This window comes from Mustela nivalis (assembly GCF_964662115.1).
Source record: "Mustela nivalis genome assembly, chromosome: 10".
NCBI classification, from domain to species: domain Eukaryota; kingdom Metazoa; phylum Chordata; class Mammalia; order Carnivora; family Mustelidae; genus Mustela; species Mustela nivalis.
In genome coordinates, this window is record NC_139029.1 from 53,284,943 (window position 1) to 53,300,336 (window position 15,394).

At 36.5% G+C, this 15,394-nt stretch overlaps 1 protein-coding gene across 1 annotated transcript in view; it reads left to right on the top strand.

The window, feature by feature from the left end:
• Positions 1–15,394, top strand: part of IL23R (interleukin 23 receptor) — a 61,321-nt gene that overhangs the window by 35,517 nt on the left and 10,410 nt on the right. Inside the window, exons 8-9 of the mRNA XM_082686434.1 lie at positions 12,290–12,379; positions 15,081–15,186. Coding sequence (XP_082542560.1) covers positions 12,290–12,379; positions 15,081–15,186 — 196 coding nt within the window. The remainder of the gene's footprint in view (positions 1–12,289; positions 12,380–15,080; positions 15,187–15,394) is intronic.

Below are 15,394 nucleotides of genomic sequence, written 5' to 3' on the forward strand. Positions count from 1 at the left end.
ATCCAGACTGACCATGAGGCATATAATGATCTAAGACTTTATTTTGAAACACATTATTAAGAGTTACGTTAAACTCTTTAGGCCACTCTGACACAATATATTCTCCCGAGTGACACAAATCAAATCATATCAATAAATACTGATTACCTACCATATGCAAAGTAATCAGAAAGTTAAGACAATCATGGGATTACTTAATTCTCTTCTCAGCAAAATTTAGCTGACCTATTGTTTATCTTTAGATATTTCCCTGCTCTTAATATTATTAGTTTAATTTTCTATCCATTTACACATCATTCAGTAAAATCTTGGCTAAATAAACTTCAATAGTAGCAAGGAGAATCTATTGCAAATGTCATAATACTCTACAATGTCTTTCATTAACCTCATGATGTCTCCCTATCGTAGGTAGCTTATATACTAGATTGAAATTTTCTTTTCAGAACTGAAGCACTTAATTGTAATCACATGGATTGCTAATACCATCTTTATTATAATATTATAATATAGCATCTTAGAATTGAGGTTTTTTTTTTTAAACAAACACTTTAGCATACATTATAAACATTGATGACTGCTACATAAGCAGAGGGAGTGAAATGGCAGACAAACTAAACAGTTCTTTTGGCGCCCCCTAATGCCTATATCTTAGAAATGAATTATCAAGGGAATAATTTGCAATGCTAGCAATTCCTTTTTATTTTTATTTTTTAAGATTTTATTTATTTATTTGAGAGAGAGAGCACACAAGTAGGGGGAGTGGCAGAAGGAGAGAGAGAAGCAGGCTCCTTGCTGACAGGGAGCCTGATGTGGGACTTGATTCCAGGACCCAGGGATTATGACCTGAGCTGAGGCAGAGTCTTATCCAACTGAGGGACTTTAAGACAGAGGCTTAACCGACTGAGCAACACAGGCATCCCATCAGTTCCTTTTTAAAAGTTAGTTTTTAAATTACAATATTCTTTCTTAAGTTTATATTGCTAAAAGTTCTTCAGACTTTATATGCCATTTTATAACAGTGAGAATTTAGTTGATAACTCAGTTATTTTTAAATGAAATTTAGAATTGTCTAGCAAGATGATTCAAAATGATGACTAATATTTACTTACCATCTGCAAAGTACTACTATGTATAAGCTTGTCTGATCTTTACACCAGCCATATTTGGTAGTCTACTTGGCACCATTTTACAAATGAGAAAACTGAGGCATGACTTGCTAAATAGCACATTGCTAGTGACTAAAAGCACCTAAACAAGAACATAAGTTTTCTTAGTCATCACCAGCTTTCAGCAACTTCATCAAGTTCTTTCTTTAACCAATTACATCAAAGTGAAGGAGCAATTTACTGAAGTTTTCTACAAGTTTAATATAGGACCACAAATGTTCTCCTTTAAAGGCAAAGGTCCTGAACCTCAGGTAGAAGAAAACAGAATCCATAGCCACCCTACAATGAGTCTAAATGTAAAGTCTTTGTTTCCTAAGGGGGAGAAGAAATCACTTGAGGCAAAAATGCTACTTAAAATTAGATATTCCTGAAAACCTGCATCTATCCAATTCAACACGTAGCTAAGAGGAACCATACAAATTTCTTCCAAGACACATTAAATGAAAAATGGTGATTATGTGTAGGGAAAGTATTAATATTAAATCTTTTCAAAACAATTTTTTGTTTGTAAAAGCAATGCAAATTTATTATAATATGCAACCTAGAAATAACTGCTGTTTACATCTTAATGAATTTAACACTAGTTTTTCATGCACCTTTTTATTATTGAATACAACTAACATACAATGATATATTAATTTCAGGTTATGGCATTGATTCAACAATTCTATACATGAATCAGTGCTCACCAAGATAAATGTAGTGACCATCTGTCATACAACATCCTTACAATATTATTTACTATATTCCCTATGGTATAATTTTCATCTCCATGTCTTAACTATTTTATAACTAGAAGTTTGTACCTCTTAATTCCTTTGTCTTTCACCCATCCCCCAATCCCCTCTCCCCTCTGGCAACCACCAATTCTTTGCATTAAGAGAGAGGTTGTTTGTTCATTTGATTTGTTTTTTATATTCTACATATAAGTAAAATCATAGGTATGTGTCTTTCTCTGTCATTTTTTTAATGATTGGTGTTGTGGTGTATATATTGTTTTATATTCTTAATTCATCTCTCTTGTTGAGTTAAAAAATCTATTTTATGGTCACACAGTGTATGGTGTACTCTAATACACTGAATCATTTCCCCATTTCGGCAATACTAGGTCATGCCATTTTTTCCATTATCAATAAACTTCTTGGAATAGCCCTTTAGGTAAACTCTCCTTATATGTTTAGACCTTATTGAATCAAGACTTAAGCACATTTTAAGATGCTTGATGCAATTTTCCAAATTGCTTTTTAATAAATCTTTAATATTAATTGCTTTTTAAAAAGATATCTAGGAAAAGACTGTCACTTATTTAGCCATTCATGAAATATTCAAGCAGCCTCTACCATGCTCCAGCCATTGCTGTGTACTTGCAGAATCTCTGTGAACAAGGGAGACAAAGATCTCTGACTTTTAGAGAAGACAGTCAATAAAAGCAATCATAAAAAAATAAATTACATAGCACTATAAATATAAACAAAAGCAGTAAGAATCAAACCTCACAACTGAAATTTGAATTCCTTCACAATCAAAAAAGTTAAAAAATACAATTTCTATAATACTTTAATTAACCAACTTGTTTGAAAATGGGGCTTTTTGACCAGCCAATTTTCCCACTAATTAAAAGCTGATTTATTTATGAAGAAAGATAGCTCAGGCAATAAATATCCCCCATGCAGGAATTTGCTATTTTCCTCTAAAATCCTTATGTATGGACCACTGAAGAGATTTATCTCCAAGCAATGTATTTTCAAAATTATGCCAAAATGGTATTGCAGAGTAAATCATCCAGTAGATGTGGCTTATCCTGCAAACCCCCAGCTTTCTTCTGTATCAATTCCCTTGGTTTTTAAAAACCTAGTTTCCAAAAAAACCCCAAGCAAACTCATTTATAGTAAGAATTAAATGATTTATTACACTTATTCTCTTTTCCTTCCTTGGAGCATTTGGACTTTATTATTTTTTTAAGATTTTATTTATTTGACAAAGAGAGAGAGCACAAGCAGGGTGAGAAGCAGGCAGAGGGAGAGGGAAAAGCAGGCTCCCCACTGAGCAAGGAGCCAGATATACGGGCTCAATGTGGGGCTCACTGTGGGGCTCCATCCCAGGACACTGGGACCATGACCTAAGCTAAAGGCAGACACTTAATCGACTGAGCCACCCAGGCATCCTGAGTATTAGGACTTTAATGAAAAACAAAGTGTTCCACTAAAAAAGAAAAAAACAAACAAAACCTCAGAATATAATAGCAGGCCTTAGCAAACACACAGGAGAAGTTTCTCTAGATTGGAGATGCATATTTTTTTATCCTGGTAATGAAGAGTGTATGCAAATAATAGAAAATAAAATAGTTTAATATAACTTATATATTGTATATAATTTATATATAGTATATGTGAATTATAGTATATAAATATAAATTATAATATATAAATTATATATAACACGTAAGTTGTATTATATTATCTGTAAAATATATAAATAATATAATGTAGATAATAATTAACATTTATTGGATGCTTACTATGTGTTTGGCACCATGATAAGCATTTTACATACAAATTGTCCTTTATCCATCACTAAAGCCCTATGAAAGTTTTATTCCAGTTGTACAGTTGAAGAAGATGAGGCCCAGAGAGATTAATCAGTTTTTCCAAATGTTCTAAAGCTGGTAACAGTTAAGCCAGGACATCAGCCATCCGGTGGGATTCCAGCACCTGCACTATGGCTTTGCTGGTCTTCCTAAGAGACCTAAGAGGGTCCTTTATCAACCTCCCCTCAACCACCCCACCAAATCCTCCTCTGTACATTAGCTAAAAATAAAACAATGTCAGAAGAAGTTCACTTTTAATGTAATGTTTGTTATGAAAATGCAAATAAATGAAAAAAAAGGAAACCACAGGATGCTATCAACTAATCCTATATTGACCTGAATACAAGATGAGGAATCACGTTTGGGTTATGGCAATGAAAATGAAACCACAGGACCCCAGGAACCTGGAGAACAGGGAATAGGATGGGGCAGTCTGAGATGAAGACAAAGTAAAGGTGGAAAAGTGGTTCTCTTAAAGATAGGACCTCCACTTGGAACACTAATAAAATAAAATAAAAAGATAGGACCTCCACAGGGGCACTCATAATGTGTTTTTCTAGCTGGTCTTGGTCCAATAAAGTATCTAGAAAGCAGTACTTCTCAGAGTGGAGTCTGTGGATCATCTGCACTAGAAATGCTTGGGTAGGAGTTTAAAATGCAGATTGCTGAGCCATTAGCCAAGTGATACTTCTACAGTAAAGTGTAAAAACCACTGCTCTAGGGGTTAGACACCCTTTAAGAGAAAGAGGTGTCATGAAAAATGACGTAGGGTGTGGGCAGGAAATGTGGACAGAAATGGGGAGACTTGATTGCTCAAGCTATTGCCTTAGTAATAGTGATCTTGGGGGTCAGAACAGGGTGGGTACATGAGAATTTCAGGCCATTCTCTCTAGTATTATCTGGTCATCTCTCTCTCTCTCTCTCTTCTCTTTCTCCTGCCCGCCACTCCTGAGTTACTGAGCACCCCAGCCCACCTTGGCAGCTCAGGGTCCCTAGAAGCACAGGATGCAGGACCATTGTGCCAGTGAACCATCATACTCCCATATCACCCCCTCTGCCCCGACCCTGCCCCACCTCTCTATGTGAAGCTTCAGCTGAGGTTCTGAGAACCAATGAGGACTGCTGAAGTTGGAGCTACAACACCACCACCCTGGAAAGTCACTGTAAAAAATTCCTGGGGTCTTTAAGCAGTACAGAAAGAATCCCAAAGGGGAAAAGATAATTTCTGAGTGTAGAAAACCAACACTGTAAATGTGAAAGTCAGTTCCCTAAATTAAATACTACTGAAATATATATATTGAACAGATGACTTTTGAGCAGGAGTGTTGTTCAACTCTGCTGTATACAAGTCTCTTTGCAATGAAGGAAAGGCATAGGCTCCAAAATCCCTTTAACAACAAGTCAGAGGCCTGAGGGAAGGGCAGTCATATTTCATAATGATTAGTTAACTTGCTTGAATTGCTACTTGAAGTAGGAAAGTTTCCCAGAGAAATCGTATTATTCTTTTTTTTTTTTTGACAATTCTCCAGAGGAAGGCAAGTATGAGCAAGGTATTAAACCACATGATGTTTTGTTCTTACAAAACACCATTGGTTATTGCATTACTGATGACTGAAGATTCTCATTAGTTTTTCAGAACTTATAAAGACTATAAGAGAAAAAAACAAATGTTATGTCAATGGAACTAAATATAAATGATATTAAATCAAACACAGATTAGAGGCTGGCACACAGAATTGTACTTTTCAAAAATTCTGTTATTTGTATTTAGGGGTTTCTGATTCATTCACATTTGAGATGTAAATGTAAATAAATAAATGTAAATAAATGCATAGATTCATGGTTACTAAACCAGGTTAAACTGACACACAATGTTCCCTGATATACTACGCAGTTTAATAACCTCAATTTATTTAATCTTCTTCATGTCCTATTCCTAAAAAAGAATCAGAGTTCTATAGAATAAAAAAATAATGCATAAGAGCTACAATCTCTCTGAGGTTCACAATATCCACTAAGAATAAAGATTATGATTTTCCATGAGGAAGTAATATCTTCTGTTTCCTATTGCTGCTTTAACAAGTTATTAAAGCTTAAGTCACATGCTACATGGCTTAAAACAATACAAATTTATTATTTTATAATTCTGGAGGTGGGAAATCCAAAATTGATATCACTGGGCCAAAGTCAAGATATCAGCAAAGCTATGTTCTTTCTGGAGGCTCTAGGAGAGAATCAATTTCATTGCCTTTTCCAGATTCTAGAATGCCTTCATTCCTTGGCTTGTGGTCCTGTCTTCCATCTTCAAAGTCAAAACCATAGTATCTTCCATTCTCTTTTTCTCTGACCCTCCTGCCTTGTGCCTTGACCCTCCCACCGAATGTGATTTCATTCAGACCTACCCCTATAATCTAAGATAATTTCCCCATCTCAAGTCCCTCTTGCTATTATAAATTATATAAATATAAATATAAATATATATTTATTACATAAATTACATAATTTATATGTAAACATTTATTTGTAAATAATTTTTAAAATATTAAATATTTATATGTTATTTGTTTATATAAATATACTTATATGAATATTATATTATATATCTATAAATAAATATTTATAACTACAGCAAATAATTATATATAAAATATAGTTAAATATAAATATAGCAAATAAATATTTGCTATATCAATTATATAAATATATATATATATATATATATATAAACTCAAAGGCTCCAAGGATTGGGACAGGTATATTTTGAGGGGGTAGGGATATATCACTATTTATCCTACCACATCTCACCTATCTACCTCACCACCTATTATTGCAATTTTTACAATTATTGTGATTTGATGCCAGCAAAAAAACCAAATCGGTTCTTTTTAAGCAGAAAAGGAACTATTGGAAAGATAGCTAGAAATCAATATGAAGGCTGGCAAAATGATCATAAGTAGGATACAAGGGACAGCAAGAGCCAGAACTGCAGTCAAAAATTGCAGCCTAGGAAGAATCAGGTGAGGACCCTGCAGCTGGCACTGTGGTCATTGCCACTACCTGCCCTGCGCCCTGTCTGGACTGCCCATGATGCTACGGTTACCAGACCCTTGGTATAGCTGCTGCTATAAGAAATTTCCTGGAGCTGAATGCTCTGTACCTGTGGAAGCATCTGAATGGGTAGGTTTAGGTCATCTGCTTGTAGCTACTTGTTGGCAATGGGGAGAGGGAAGCTTTGTTCCATCAAGGCTTCCACAGTGGGAAGCCTTACCTGTTTTTTACCTATTTTAGGATGCCCACAAAGAATTACGTCCTGGGGCTGGGCAACTAAAAAATGACAAATGTCCACTAGTCTATTCAGACTCAGGAATTGGCACATGCTATATGCTTGAGAGCAAGGTCGCACTTTTGAAGAATCTAAAACTACTGAGTAAGACTTGGAAGCTGCCCATTCCTGCACGTAGAGTTTTGTCACACAATGACATCAGCCCCATGCCTCTGTGTGTTCCATGTCACTTAGGAAAATTTCCTGCGTTTACTGCTGCTTTTTACTTTTTTCTCTTCTTAATCTTTTTCTTTAAACATGTGATCACATTATATATATTTCTCTTTCTTACCTTCTTCTCCCTATACATGGGAAGTACTTAGAGCCTAGGAACATAAGCATGAAGATAATACTTGAATAGGTCTAGGCATACCCTCCTAGATATCTGTAATACACAAGGACAACACTGTAACTCATGAAATGATTCATCATTTGACTTGTTTTTCTAGGTGTGGTAATGAGTTTGTCCTGACATATCATTTTCCCTGGCCTGGGCTTCTGGTGCCTATTTGATAGGTCTGCCCATTGTCTTCTGCTTTGCCAACTGACTCAGACTAGTGTCAAATCCTTACTATTACTCTTAACCCAAAAAGGCTGAATTCCAACCCTAGAACTAAACGGGCCTAGTTAAATAGCACATAAACACTGTGAAACAGCTGAGATTATTAGGAGATAAGAAAGAGAGAACCCAAAAGGAGATGTTTCTGTTTTAAGAAAAATAATTTGTAAAACACCCTTTGTGCCTCTGTGTCTTTTAATATGACACCTCTTTTATCTAGAAGCTACTAAAAGGAGGGTCTAGAAAAGTTATTGTGTCAGCTGTGGTCAAAGCCTTTAAGATACAGGCCTCAGGTAGCATGGCTTTGACACCAAGATTGGCAAAAGCAAAAGTAAATAAAGATTTATAAATGTCCATACCCTTTGGGCCAGTAATTTCACTAAAGAAATCTAGCCTGAGGAAATAAAAAGAGAGACGTCTGGGTGGCTCAGTTAGTTAAGCATCTGCCTTCCACTCAGGTCTTGATGCCAGGGTCCTGGGACTGAGTCCTGCATTGTCCTCCTTGTTTATCAGGGAATCTGCTTCTCCTTCTGCCTGCTGCTCCCCTGCTTGTGCTCACTCTCTATATCGCCCTCTCTGATAAACAAATAAAATATATTTTTTTAAGGAAATAAGGAGTACCGTGGTGACTCAGTGGATTAAAGCCTCTGCCTTCAGTTCAGGTCATGATCCCAGGGTCCTGGGATTGAGCCCTGCATCGGCCTCTTTGCTCAGCAGGGAGCCTGCTTCCCCACCCCCCCACCTGCCATTCTGCCTACTTGTGATCTCGGTCAAATAAATAAATAAAATCTTTTTTAAAAAGGAAATGAGAGATATAGAAAAAATATTTATGTACAATGATATTTACCCCAAAACTAATTATAATAGTAAGAATTTGGAAACAACCTGAAAGTCCAATAATAGCAATAGCTAATGCTTATTAAGCTTTTAATTTGCATATGGCACAGTACTAACTGCTTGATATGAACTATTCCACTAGATCTCAGGGGTGAAGTGCTATTATTATCTCATTTTGTAAATGAAGACACAGAAGGGTTAAGCAGCTTATCCAGAGCCATGCAACTCCAGGTGGTGGAACCAGGATTCGAAGTGAATTTTGTCTGAATCCAAAGATTTATTTGAAACCACCAAACTAGACAGTTTCTCAACAGGGTGATGACTGAATAAATACACAAACACAATATTAAATTGCTATAGTATGATAGTTTTGAACACCTTTTAATAAAATGAGGAAATGTTCATGATATAATATTGAAAGAAAGGAAAAAACAAGACACAACATTTAGCAAGAGTGTGATCTACCCTGTGGTACAGAGATACACAAAAGATTATTCACAAAATTTTTTTTAAATGATTGCTTCTAGTCTGTGAACAAATATAAAGTTGTACTTTCTTCTCTATACTCTTCCATACCTTTTAAGCATCCTACAATTAGTGTGCCTTATATGTATAATCAAAGAAAATAGTTGGCTTCCAGGAGGAAAGAATTGTAGGCTGGAAGATTCTAGGAATCAGTACTACATGGGTGAGCCCAACCATAGCCCGCTGTGGTGGGGGCTGGAGTCCTACAAGGCCAAGCAGCTCTAACAAACCGTGGCCAGCCCCCAGAGGCGCAATGGCTAAGTCTCAGCTTGCGGGCCCCTGCTGCAGGGCTGACTGAGCTGCCCCACCCACAGCCATCCTGCTGTGGAAGTGAGGTTATTAATTAATGGAGCCAGTGACCAGCAAAACTACACATCAGGACTGAATGGGAATTTTCACTCTTTGACCTCTACCTAGGTGACTTCGGTTAAGTCATCTATCTTTTGTACACCTTTGTTTCTTCATCCATGAAATGAGGACAATAATATTTTCTGCCTGATTGGGTTGTTATAAGGATTAAATGAGAGAAAGCATGTAATGTCTAGAACATTACCTGGAACATATTCAGTACTCAATTAATGGTCACCTAAAAAGAATAATAAAACACACTTGGCCCCATGGCATGGCCAGAGAGTGAAAGGCTCAAGAGAAGATTTGGTATCATCCCTCAGAAACAGATGAAATACATCATGACTAAAACCAAGCACTGCTGAGCATATTTGATTAAAATAGGCTGGCATTTGATATGGTACAGACTGTAGTTATGCTATATGTTTCTAGTCTTATTCAAGAACAAGAGACTACATTTTTTGTTTAAAAAACCACTCTAACTCCCCTCTAAATTTCGTTTAAATGCACTGTCTTTGACTAGACTAATTCTAAAGTCAGATACCAGTTTGCATAAGATTTATAAAAATTCTTACCAACTTAGAGATAATTTGAGTTTCTGAGTATAGGTATGAGCTGGGAGGGAAACAAGCAGGGACAGAATTGTCTCATTATGGATATAGCACCATAGATATTAAATTAACAATGAAAATATCATGGTATTTTTCTGGCACATTAGGCAACACACTGATGATTAGAGCTGATAGACACAAATTTTTTTTTAGTTCTAAGGTTTCTCTGTGTGTGTGTACATCATTCTGCGTTTTTGAATGCTTTTCTGTGTCAAAATACTTGGATATACTATAAAATGCTAACAGCAAATGGATTAAGGGGATAGGATTAGGGATGGTTCTTTTCCTCTCCCTTTTATTTTTCCTCTTACAGTTCTCTCCATAAGGTTACTGCTTTTATAATGATAAATATTAGGTATGATTTAAAAGAAATGACCTAGCCACATGGTGGCAGTATACCATGAAATTACACTATATATAGTTTAATTTCAGTCCTATGCTTAAAAATTTTGTCATTGGCTTGATTTCCTCTCTGACAATCTTGTTTATAAATTGTCTTACTTCAGATATCTGATTCTTTGTGAAATTACGCTCTGATAATTAATCATGTCTTAAAAGAATTTTAAAATGACTAATCTAATTTAAATTAATGCACCTGGTTGATTTGAAACTATGATAACAAAAAGACCCTAAAGGATAATTGTGTTTATTTTCCCTATTAGGGCTAATAAAGCCCTAGTTAGATATGTACATTACTTTTATGTAAAACGAAATTAATAACCAAAATTTCATTGCTAAATAATCACCTGTACATTATACAACAGAATTAAGTTAACCTGCATTAAAAGCCACAGCACCACGTATTACTTTTAAATAAAAATGCTAATTTTAAAATAATGAAAGTGAAAACAAAAATAATCTAGCAATATATGCTATAAACCCATGATCTTGCCAAGTTGAAAATTGCATTACATTTTAATGTAATATATCTAGTCTTAAAATTTCAAAATCATGTAGATGCAGACTCCTGCTTGGGCTTCCCAAGCCTGAACATCAGTCTACAAAATACTAATTTAGATGAATAAACCTGGCTGGTGACCACTGGGGCATAACCTTGCTCCCAGAGTTTGATGAAACCACATACTCGGGAACAAAAGAGACTTAGTGAAGCATTGAGAAGCCAAAAAGAATTCCTGATTTGTCACAATTCACAGTGCAACATTTTCCTCTCAATGTAGAAAAGACAGAATAAAAACATAGAAAAGAACTTTTGGTTCTTCTGATGTTTTCACCTTCTAAAATTCCCTACCCATTGTTCTTAGAAAACTACTGAGCTTTTGCCTGCACCCAGGTCAACCTTTTTCAAAAATTTCCAAAGACCATAAGAACCTTTTTATTGAAACTCCATGATGGTTTTCTCAAAGAGAGCTGTCTGGGCCATACAGCTTGTTATACAAGCCTGTGATATCATGGCGGCAGTTAAAGCTGCCTCAAATCATGATTCCTCCCTGGTCCTGCAAGTAATTCTTCAAAAAGAAAAATCTGAACACTGAAATCAGAATAACTGAATAAATAGGGCTTGAGGCACACTTGGGAATGCAGAGCTTAGAACCATTTTCAGGAATGTCTTCTGTCAGCTGGAAGAATAGTGTCATTGAAGTCACCTCTGGGAGCTTTTAAATATCAGGAGGGAGATGAGTAAGAAAGCACCAGGACTCTTTTGGGTTCAGACTGAAAGCGAGTTAGCTGCCAAGGCTGCTCACCACACCCCGGTCAGAAGCTTTCATTAGCTGTGTCCTGACAGTCATTATGACTAAACAGGGCTGGTCAGGATCTTTGCCAGTGGGAAAGCAGCAGAGGGAAGTCATTAATAGAATTCCACACCTGAGTTATAACCTCAAAGTGTCTGCTAATCAAAATTGGGCTGCTTCTTTGGAGCCAAGATACTGTTCCCCAACAGTATCTCAAAGATTGTGCAAAGGCAGAAGTGACACATCCTGGAGGCTCTTCAGGAAACTTAAACTTTATTGCATCATCTATTGGAAGGAATCAAGTAGAGACCAGTTACTGTGCATTTTTTTGGTCAGTGAATTAAGTAAAGCACCTTGGTATTTGTTGCCTAGAAGCCTCATGAAATTAGAGGACACACCTTGAAGTTTTACAAACCCTAGGTAGTTTTTATTGTCTTTTCAGTGTTTCCTTCCTTAGGATTTGCCCAATTAAACAAAAGGGAGAAGAAAATACACACATATTTGAAGGCCTTTGCTTTTATTCCACATTCAAGCCTATTAAAGTGTACTTTAATCATTTCCAAACAAGTGAAGAACCCTTTTAGGAAACTGGGTAACCTAAATGCAAAATGTAAGAAGCTCACCCTATTTCATTTTGTTGAAGTTCCCCAGGTCACACAGAAATCATCCCAACATGATACTCAGAATTCTGAGCATCTAACTGCTTCCATCTTTAAAGGACGTCTTACTTCTGGTAAGAAAATACTACTTGGGTTTTTTACGTAGTCTTTACTTATCAGCCATTTGAATCTTCCAACTGAAAAATCATGTTTCAGGCATAAATTTCTTGATAATAAGATATGCTACATGTTTTTTATAGGAAAATAATCAATAAGGATCACTTAAAACTGAATTTAAAGAATGATTCAGGTGGACTTAGCCAGCCTTTGCTATCGGTTGGATACATTTTCATTTCAATGGGTGTGGGGCTCACAACCCCAAAACTCCTTCTTAAAAAACATTATTTGAGTGTCTACCATGTACTAGGAGGTTGTACACACCATTTATTCAATATTCAAAACAACCAGGTGAGAAAAGTATTGTGTATCTATTTTATATGTGAGAAAACTGGAGTTCAGAGAAACTGAGGAACTTGTCCAAAGTCATACTAAGTGACAGACTAAAATTCAAATCCTGTTTTTCAAATCCTGAGTCTGTGTTTTTTTTCTTATAGATACCAGCTCCTATTTCATTAGGATGACCCAGTATTTTCCTTTGATGAGCTTACCTAAATGTTTTAGGCATAAAAAAATTATGAGATCAGGTTGTGCAATGGACCAATATACCCTAAATAGAAATTGCAAATTGAAAAACGTTAGGCATAACTATTTCACCTCTGACCACTGATACACCATTTATCTCCCTGCATAGAAATCTGGCAGGAATAGTATCAGAATTTTTGCAGGTTACATTGACATTCTTGAGACTTTCATTCATTTATTCATTTATTCATTTATTCATTAAGCAACTCCTATGTGCCAGTCACTGTTCTGGGTAGGGGGGAATCAGCAGTGAAAAAAAGAAAAAATGACCAAAGGTCCTGTCTTCATGGCTTCCATTTTGGACAGATGGGGAGAAAAACAATAAACAGAACAACAACAAGAAAAGAGTCAGGTGGCAGTTAAGTATCATAAAGAAACATGAAACAAGGTAAGGCCACTTAGTGTGTGTACACGTAAATCAAGTGCTTAGACCCAGTAGAGATACCTAATTACAGATAACTACCCAGGTCTGCACCTTGATAGTTCTGCGGGAACTGGGGAGGCCAGGAGCTCCCTGCCGCCCTATTAGATAGGTGTTATAATCTCTGTTTTATAGAAGAGGAATCTTGAGTTTCAGTGAGCTTATAATTTTGCCTTGAGGTTACTGGGCTGGTAAGGGGCAGAGCCCAGTGTGAATCCATGTATTTTCAGTTGCCTCTTAATCACTCTGCTGTATCCTTAGAACCCGATGCCTGGCTGCCCGGCCCCATGTTATTGTGGGAATTCTCTATTCTCTCCCAGGCACTAATGCTTAAAGATATGTGGCAACATTAGTTGCATGAAATCTTCAGCAATAGAGTTTTAGTCCTAGAAAAACACTCATTCCATATCTCCCTTGGATCTTTGGAGGGTAGAGGTGGTGGTTGTTTTTTTTTTAAGACTTATTTATTTGTAAAAGAGAAAGAGCAGGCACACATGTGAGCTGGGGGAAGGGCAGAGGAAGAGAGAAAGAATCCTCAAACTGACTCCTCACTAAGCAGGGAGCCCACTGCACAGGGCCCAACATGGATTGGTCCCAGGGCTCAATCCTGAGACCCAGAGATCATAACCTGAGCCAAAGTCAGATGCTTAACTGACTGAGCCACCCAGAGCCCCCCCAACCCAACCCTAGGACTTTGGAGTGAACTAGCTACACTGCCCTGGCCCCTGCCCACCAGCTGGCTTTGAGAGAGGGACCAGGCAGCCTGGAGAACCCCAGGTGCATGTCAGGTGCATTTGAGAAATACCGAGGGCAGGGCCAGTGAAGTGTCTGCCACATTGTAAGTATCTGGTAGATATTTGCTGAAGGGAATGAGGAAGGAAGGAATGAGGATGGGAAGGCAGCCAGTATCTATCATCACTCAGAACAAACTTCAGTCTGATAGTCATGTCTCAGTGATAGTCTATATTTGAAAATAGAAAATAAGATTTTTTTTCATGTACTAAGGAGAAAATGTGATGAGCCTAGTAGGTAACATGTGTTGAATATATCATATTCATTATCTAAAGATTTGGGGGTGATTAATTGATGCTTCAAAATGCGAGAAAAGCATTGCTTTTAAGATAAATTTTGAGTGCAAAATATAGAGCAACTTGAAAATCTTTCTTATATATTGTTTCAAGTAGAGAAAAAGTCCTTTCTCAGCAGAAAAAAATTCATGAACAATAGATTTTGAAGAATGGTGACAACTTCTACATAACTTTTATCTTGCTCTAAAGATTAAAAAGAAAACCCAATAAACCTCAGTTGTGATTGTGGCTAGCTTTAGACTCTGTTACCAGCAATTGGGAATTCTCACTTGTGTCAGACAAACCAAATGAGGTTCATCACTAAACCTTTTTATATAAAATATGCATGCACAGGCTCAGAAAAAAAAGTCTAATGCTGACCACATTTGCCAGAGATGCACTTCTAGAAACCCACTGATATCAGATACATGTCGCCTAATTTTCTCGGAAAAAAAGGTATTGTCTTGCAGTTTGGAAGGACAGTCACTGTACACACAGATCAGTTAATTTCAAGTTAATTTTGTTCTCCCCTTCCCTTTTTCCTTTGGGATCAATGACTTTTGCTTTGCACAGAGTAGAGAGGACAATGATTCTGACATCACACAGACACTAATGCTTAGCTAAAGTTATTTTTCTTTCTTTCAGACAACTGGCAACAAGACACTGGACTTTTATCAGGAATGGTTTTCTTTGCTGTTATGTTGTCAATTCTTTCTTTGATTGGGATATTTAACAGATCACTCCGAACTGGGTAGGTCTCTGTAGAACTTCTACTTTCTGATTTAGACCACATATAGCAATTTGTCATTTCAGCTATTTACTAGGAAAACCCATCAAAGTTTTTAATCAGAGAAAGAAAAATATAAAAGGAGCAGTGTTTAATGATTACCAAGCCATGCCAAACTCTTGACACATGTCATTTGTTTAATCCTTGTGATGACCCTGCCAGGAAAACCCGA